General features: G+C 32.8%; 1 protein-coding gene across 1 annotated transcript in view; it reads left to right on the top strand.

Annotated features, from left to right (window-relative positions):
• Positions 1–684: 684 nt before the first annotated feature.
• Positions 685–8,574, top strand: part of PFDN1 (prefoldin subunit 1) — a 55,736-nt gene continuing 47,846 nt past the window's right edge. Inside the window, exons 1-2 of the mRNA XM_003756607.3 lie at positions 685–788; positions 3,831–3,997. Coding sequence (XP_003756655.1) covers positions 756–788; positions 3,831–3,997 — 200 coding nt within the window. The 5' untranslated portion in view covers positions 685–755. The remainder of the gene's footprint in view (positions 789–3,830; positions 3,998–8,574) is intronic.

Below are 8,574 nucleotides of genomic sequence, written 5' to 3'. Positions count from 1 at the left end.
AATGTGTTTTTTTTTTTTTTTCTTTTAAATGGTAATGAGCTTTAAAGCATTTGGCATAATTACATTTGGGTCTTGCAACAACCTTATGAGGTTATTATTTAACAGATGAGACAAATGAGATACAGGAAAATGAAGTGACTAGTCTTTCCTAAATGTTTGAAGGATGTCAAACTCAGCTTTTTCCTGATTCCAAGTCCAGGGAGCTGTCTATACCACACTTCCAAGACAGCATTTAACAGTATGGAACAACTTGAAATAATTAAGGTTTCCATATATTATAGTACTGGAATGTATCTCATGGACCATCAAGTTCAGCTCTTTGTCGGACAAATTCGGAAACCGAGGTCCAGAATCGGCAGATGAACCAGTTGGTGTGTCCGGGAAATTGTTGTCATGCTCCCAGACTAAGTGCTTTAAAATATTGTGGGGTTCCAAATATTATTACTTGTGAACTTGCTTTATCTCCCCTACTACGCTCTTAAGTTCCTTGGGGGAAAAGGAATGCTTATTTTTCTAGTTACTACAGAGCACAAAAGAGGTGTTTAAAAGAAGAATGCGGAACAATGGTACAAATGGATAAAGACCGTCCCTAAAAGGAGAACCTAAAAAGAAGTAATGTAAAAAAAAAAAAAAAAAAAAAGCAATCTCCTCCGCGCAGGCGCAGAAGGTAAGCGAGTTCTTCTGTTCCATTTGTTCCTTTGGTGTCGTACCTTGCTTCCGGGTGCTTAGTGCGCAGGCGCAGAGTTCGAATCAAGATGGCTGCCCCCGTGGATCTGGAGTTGAAGAAGGTAAAGGAGGGTCTTGAGTGGGGAGGGTGGTCTCTAAGGAGTCCGAGGAGCCCATAAGCGAGAAATCCGAGAGAGATAGCTGGTGTGAGGAGGGAAAGCGGGCTCCTGGGAGCCCATGCCGGAGTCAGAGCTCCTCTTTGGAGCTGCGGGCCTCTGAGGTTCAGGCCGGGTCCATCGGGCTTCCCTTTCTCGGCCTATGGGCCGAGTGTCCGGGCTGCAGTACGCTTGTAGAGCCGCTGTGGCTTGGGGGTGGGTGGGGGAAGGAACAACATTTTCCGGAATAGGAAGAGGGAGGAAGCTGTTTTCAGTCAAAAGTTGGGGAGATTCCAAGACTGTTCGTGTTTGAACCACGCCCCCTCCCCCCATTCTCCCCCAATCGCCAGTGCCTCTCCAAAAGACCTGTAGAGTCAGCATTATCCGTGTTTTCGAGTATCTGGCCCTTCATTAAAAAAAAAAAAAAAATCAAAATACGAATTATAAGTGAAAGGACGCTTAGAATTTATAGAGTTATCTAAAACACTGGAATTAGAGTCAGGATAGGTTCCAGGATAAACGCTGTTTTGCTACACTATGAGATGCTGGGCTCCTGTTTCTTACGTTACAAAATGAGGGAGTTGTGATACAGAGAGGAGCGAGACATCGGGGAGGACCGGGAGTTGGTTATCTTCCTTTTGGCACAGGGAGGAAGAATGTTGAATTCATTTGTCAGTTGAGGTTACTAGCCGTTGTTTTTACTTAACTTTTTTTTTTTTTTTTTTTTTTTTTGGTCCATCAAGGAGGTTATCCAAAGAGAATGTACTGTTAAAATAAAGGCATTGATAAAACTTAGTTAAAAAAGAAGTTTAATAAAATTAGGGAGTTAGCCTAAGTAAAGATTACTTTCGGCTCGGAGAGGTAGTACTGTATAATTATAACAATTCTGGGCTTGGAGTTAGAATGCCTGGATTTGTATCCTGGGTTCTGAGTTCCTTAGAATTCTGACTATTACTAGCAGAGTGACTATGGTCCAATCAGTTCATTTTTCTGTTCCTTAGCTTTGTTATTTGTAAAAAGGTGATAATATTTATTCAGTCCAATTCACAAAGTTGCCCTGAAAAGAGCACTTTGTAAATCTCAAAGCATTATGTAAATAAGGAGTTATTAAATCCTACAAGTATTCTTGTTTTATCAATGGTACTCTTTCCCCAAACTGATTTTTTTCCCCCTCTAATTTTAATAGGAAATTTTGAACTACTTGATGTTCTTATAGTACTTTCTATCTCATGCTTTCAAGGATTTTGTTTTTACTTGTTTTTAAAGACCACTTCTTGGTGTTGCTTACTTGGGAGGAAAAAATCTAAAAAAAGTTTTCCCTATGAAGTAAAATGAGAAGATTAAGAATTTCTGTCTAAATCTTGGCTTCTATGTATGCACGTTTTCCAAAATAATTTTAGGTTTTTAGAATACTTCAGAAGGACTCTGATAGAGAGCTTGAAGGGATCTTAAAAGATCAGAGTCCAACCCTCTCTTTTTATTTTATTTTTTTAAAGGATAGAAAGATACTATAAATCATCTGGTCGGCCTTTATTTCTTAGAAGAAAAAACTTAGATCCACTGAGTTTAAATGATTTGGCCAGAGTTTCACAACTAGTAAGTAGAAAAGCCAAGATTGGGACCTAGTTTCCTGATAATTCTAGTGCTGATACACTATACTTAGAGAATATATTTAGCCTTGCTGTTTGCAAGGTCACATGGTCATACATTTCTTCTCTTAGAAAAAAAAATTGCTAAAATAAGTTTGTGCTTTTAAATTTAGTATGAGTTTATGCTTTAAGGGAAAGAGAAGACAGGTAGAGGTTACAATGAACAATATACATTCTCTTTCAGTTTCTTGGGATATTGAATTTTTTGATATTATTGTTAAATAGAAAAAAATGCAATAGAAAAATTTAATCCTGGATGAAAATTAAAATTGGCTCACAGTTATTTTAACCAAGAGCTTAACAACAATTAGATTTTAGTGAAAGGCAGTTAAGTTTTTGGTTTTAAAGTATAGGCTAAAGATTTTATTTTTATACTTTTCTCTCAGTCATTTATTAGTTAGAGACAAACGTGGAACATTTCACGAATTAAATAATCTGAAACAGTCATGAGTGAGGGAAAACAGGGTGAGAGTGAAAGATGAGCTATGGTTTCACTATGCCTTAGTAATCACAAATGCTATTATTAAGGTATAAATTTGAGAGCATGTGAAAATCATTCCAGGCACTTCAGCAAGAGTATATTCATGGACAGTGTTTATCCCTAGAATTGGGTATGTGTAAACAGTAGTAGAATTTTGCTTGGTGTTTGTGTGGGAGAATCAGGATATGATTCCATAATTAAATTTTCTTAGTTTTGTTGTTGTTGTTCTGTTATAGTAGTAATATTCTGAACCATTATTTTATACATATGGTTCACATTTTTGCATTTTCTCTCAATTTCTTCCTTGCTCCTGTATTTTGTCTAATCCATTTATGTGAAATTTATATACTTTGTTTTATTATCTTTTCAATGTGTTTTGTCTCAACTAGATTATAACTTCTTTGAAATCAAAGATTGTCTCTAAAACTCTTCTCCCTTAGACTTTTATGTAATACTTTATACCTTTCTAATTTACTTGTCATTTATAGTATATATTTTTACTTTTTGAGTGCCTTCTTTTAGGCACTTCATGAGGTTAAGGTTTATCCAAACTATACTTATGTAGACCCCATGGTTTACATCAACTTTATTGTTGTTTCTTTTCCAGTGCTTCATTCACCATAGATACTTTGTGAATGTTTGTTGAATTTGTATTTCCAGTATTGAGAAGAGTTCTTTGCATATAAGTTCTCAGTAAATATCGGTTGATAACTTATTCTACATTTATTGTCTTGACTTGTTAAATTGCTACAGTGTTGACAATTTAAAGTTAAACTGTTTTGAATTGTATTTTAGATTTGATTTATTAACTTGTTCTCAAATGTCTTATTTACTAAATCAGTGACTTGTGTTTCATTTTTGTATTTTTTTTTGGGGCAGGCTTTCACAGAACTACAAGCCAAAGTTATTGATACTCAGCAGAAGGTGAAGCTTGCAGACATACAGATCGAACAACTAAATAGAACAAAAAAGCATGCACATCTTACAGATACAGAAATTATGACTTTGGTAGATGAGACTCACATGTATGAAGGTGTAGGGAGAATGTAAGTAAAATGCCTTTATTGGGATGGTTTGTGGCTGAATTAATTGTTAAAATTGTTTTATTCATGTTTGAGGTTTGTTTTTCATAAAGCTTCAGTGTCATTTTCCAGCATTTACTCCTTTTCCTCAACTCCAATAGAACTTCCCCTTGTAATAAAAAACAGTTGAACAAAACAAACCAATGTTGACCATATCAAACAATTTATTCTTGCTTCCGAATTCAGTGGGCCTCCTTTCTTCCTTGAAGTTATGGGCCAAAAAGATTCAGCCGCAACAAAAGTCAAGTGAACATACAACTAACAAATTCCTTCCTAAGCTGTGGGACAAGAAGATTCAGCAGTAACAAAAGTCAAAAGAGCATACAACTAACACGAAAATCTAGTAGTTGCCAATCTCAAGCATTATTCAAACATCAAGGATATCACTTTATCCAGGGAAATCATATAGGAAATCAATTCACCTTGTGCTGCTTTATTTTATAATCAATCATATAAATTGATTTCCATTTGTGTTATAGACCAAGTGCATTTTATCTTCTCTTAGTAGGAAAGAAGGTATAGAAACATGATTGCAAAAATCAAAATCCATTATAGTTCAATAGGCATATGTCTTTTTATTATTTGTCCTTGTATTAAAATTTTGCCTATTATTTCTATGAAGGCATCATTGCTTGAAGTATAGCAATACTTTATACAGAAATTTTTATTTCTTAGATTTGGACTTCTCTCACTATATCTTGTTTGTTATTGATTTGTAATTAAGCTTAAAATATGTATGATAAAGACAGCTTGTAAGATGGCATTATGAAAACATATCTAGGTTCATGAATTCCTTTATTCTCCTTGAAAATAACATAAAATGAGAGTTAATCAGATTGTTAGTTTATCAGAATATGTTACGTCACATTAATTTGCAGCTGTCTGAAGTCTAACATTTTCTAGTTAAGTGTTTGAGAGGAAGTAAATCCCTATTTGAGTTAGTTGTTGAGACAGTAGAACTGGCAGAATTAAAACCCTTGACTTTGTGACTGGACAGCACCAACTGCATACTTGGTATGATAATTTTATCTGTAGGTCTTGGAAGTCTTTAATTTCTTTAAGACCAATACCTGTTAATATGATGTATTTGAGTTTCACACCCTTGTCCTTTGTTTGCAGCATCTGAGGAATTTCCAAAATTTCTTTATCACTTCTTTAACTTCTGGAGAGTTCTTTTTTTTTTTTTTTACTTGAATATTTTAATTTAATTTCTTCTGTCTAGTAGCTAGGAACATGTCAGATATTTCCATTAAAGTAATTTGACTTATTTAACTTAAAAATAGAGATAGAAAATTAGTTCACTATAGACCAGTGTTCCACCCAGGATATTTTAAGTAAATACTGTTTCTCATTTAGAAAACCTAACATTTTATCTTCAGTGGTTTAAATCTTAACTTTTAATTTGGCCATAGTGTTTCCTATATCACACTGGCAGTGTGAGTTTAACCCCGGATTATAGGGGCATGTAAGGTGAACGGAATTTGTTTAGCTAGAATGAGAATGCATAAAGATTTGTGAGTATCATTCTAGTCACAAGAACATTCTCTTTCTTGATACTAAGCCCGAAATATCTATTTATGAATTCGTATTCTTGGGTGCAGTAGATTTGTGATTCAGTTCTTTTTTTTTTTTTTTTTTTTTTAATTTCTAGTTATCCTACTTAAGTTTATCTCTCTTTGGGGGATAAAAGATATATTAACACCCCTTTTTTGTGTGGTATTTAGGTTTCTTAGTTCAAGGATGATGGGTTTGAGTATTTCCTTGTTTTAATTCCCATTTTATTTGCACTTAAAAAAAATCCTTTGAAAAAAAGAACAGTAACAGAAAGGGTAGAATATTCATGCATTTTAATATGTTGATCCAGTCTAGAAGAAAAAAAAATCTGATATGAAGTATTAGAAAAATAAAAATTGATAAGAAAATTACTTCATCAAAGAAATTTGTAAAACCACTGTTAGATTATCTGCCCTTTAATTCTTATGTAGGAAAAATTTGATTGTAATACTTAAGACTTATACAATGGTTTATTTTGGGGTTAGTATAAGTAAAATCAAGCTTCATGTTAAAAGATGCTGGATTACTATATACTGTAAGTTGTGAGTATTCATTACTCAAAACTATATTCCGGCCCTGTGGCATGTTGCCAACACATTTTCATTCTCTTACTTCATATTCTTTGGAGAAGCTTGTTATGTAGTCTGATACTACTACCACCAATTTCTAGTTTTGCTACTTAAGCTGTTTGTGAACTGACCTCATTGTGCTACTTTGAGAATCATGATGAAAGTTACAACTGTGGAATGATCTGTCTGAATATTTGGAGGCATTTGCCTTTGTATCCAGCCTACAAGTAGGCAGTGTAGCCCTTGCATTGTTAGTGATTGAAAAGAAAGAAAATTATAATGGTGCATGTAATTCAGTGAGAGAAGTATTTTTTCTATTTTTGTAAGAATTATATTCAAAAGTACATATAAGAAAAGCATCTTAAAAGTGATAAGGCATTTGAAAATACCATGGTTAGGAAAAATAGAGCTGTGGATATTTTTCTAAGTAAAGATATGACTCTGTTTTGATGCCTTATCTATTTTTCTGCTACTGTTTCTCAGTGGTTATTTTGGTTAAGCACTACATGAATAATTTTCATCCTTTCCAAAGAGAAATTAGATGTTTTTATGGGTGGAACTTGAGTAGATTAGCCTTTAAGAAGAATGGTTACTGCCCTTTTAAAGTTGAACAGAACTGTAAATAACTGGACTATTTTAAACCTAATTTAGAGGTGTGCCGCATTTCTTTTTCTTTTTTTTTTTAAATTTGTTTTTGTTTTTGTTTTTACATTTAAGGAACTAAGAATGAACAATGGTATAAATCTACCAGCTAGTTAAGTGTCTAGCAATGCAGAAATTGCTCTTTGGGAACTGTGCTTCTATTTCTATTTAGTTAAGTAATTTAATAGTCTGTAACTATTATCTAGAAGAGTAAAACTTAATTTGTACACAATACAGGTATATTTTTTGACACAACTCAGATTTTTTTGGGAAAATTTTAAGTTTTGCCATTTTTACAATTGTATAGGGATAGATTTAGAAATCTGGATTCATAGCATCTTAAATTTTTTATATAAAATAGTAACAATATATAGTTTTTGTTATAGATTGCTTGACTCTGAGTAACATTATTATGAAAATCCAAGATAAAAATGTGATTTCCTGAATTTAAAACATAATAATAGGATCTTCCATTTTGCAACTATACTTTAGAATAAAATTGGTTCTCCTATTTTTTAAAAATAAATTTAATCTTTACTGTAGTTTGCTACTGAATGATTAGGAGCTAAAGATGGGAAAAAATTCGACATAGAGGAATGCTGATTATTAACATTAATTTTTTGAATGATGTTAAGAGATTATGATGCAATCATATTACAGTGGTTGCAATATAATAATGTTATGAATTGCTTTGGTTTGCATGTACTTTTAATTTTTGAATCTTAGCTCTATTGATAAAATATAGAGTATATGTATATTTTTAATGTAGAATCATAGGCTAAATTACTTCATAAGGTAGGAAAAACAGAGTGCCTGATTCTTGTCTTACTATAAGAATATTCTTGCCCTCTCCCTTGGTGGTTTTTTATAGAACATTTTTAAAGTCTTTGTTCTCATTCCTCAGGGCATTCTGTTTAAAGAAAAAAAAACTTTTCCTGTTATGCAGGGAACAATTGCTTCAGTTCTGTTGACACTGAATAACACACACAACGTCAAATGAATAAACCTCCAAAAACTTTAGTCTTCTACAGATGTCATATTTATAGATGAGTTTTTTGAGTAATGTGTCCTTTCTTGAGTAATGCGTCTTTTGGTAGTAATTATAAAAACTTGATGTTCAAAATTGATGCTCAGTTAAAAAACAAAGTTCCTTCCTAGAATGACATCACATCACTTTTTTCAAGATAGAGGACTTTAGGAAACACTTGTAGCAACTGCATAATTTTTTTCTCTGCAGAAGAATGTTTTCCATGATTCTTTCTCTTTTTCTCTAAATTCCTAAGATCACAGAGTTCACATTGGAAGTCAGGAAATTGAGTTTTAAGTTGTTGTTGATCATAAATTCATTGTTTTGTAAAGTTTCCAGTTTGAATCCAAAAGTAAAAGTGTGCAAAAGTCATGTTTTTTATTTAATGTATTTAGATGATAGTTTTTGTTTACTTGAAGTTCAGGGTTCTTTTAAAAAAATGTGATATTAATGGAAATTGCTTATGTTGATGATTTATCTACTACATTTACCATATAGCAAGATAAATCCCATTTTTTTTCAATATTTTATTTTTCCAAATACAAGAAAAAGATAGTTTTCACCTTTTTTTTTAAGCAAACAAAAAAAAGGTGAAAATGTTATGCTTTGATTCACATTTAATCCCCACAGCCCTCTTTTTGAGTGCAGATGACTCACAAGTCTATTGAAATTGGCCTGAATCACCTCATTGTTGAAAAGAGCCAAGTAAGTCCATCACAGTTGATCATTACATAATCTTGTGTACAGTG

Source organism: Sarcophilus harrisii, chromosome 2 (assembly GCF_902635505.1).
Source record: "Sarcophilus harrisii chromosome 2, mSarHar1.11, whole genome shotgun sequence".
Taxonomy (NCBI): Eukaryota; Metazoa; Chordata; class Mammalia; order Dasyuromorphia; family Dasyuridae; genus Sarcophilus; species Sarcophilus harrisii.
Note: the sequence above shows the minus strand (reverse complement) of the source record. Positions and strands in the feature narration are given on the sequence as shown.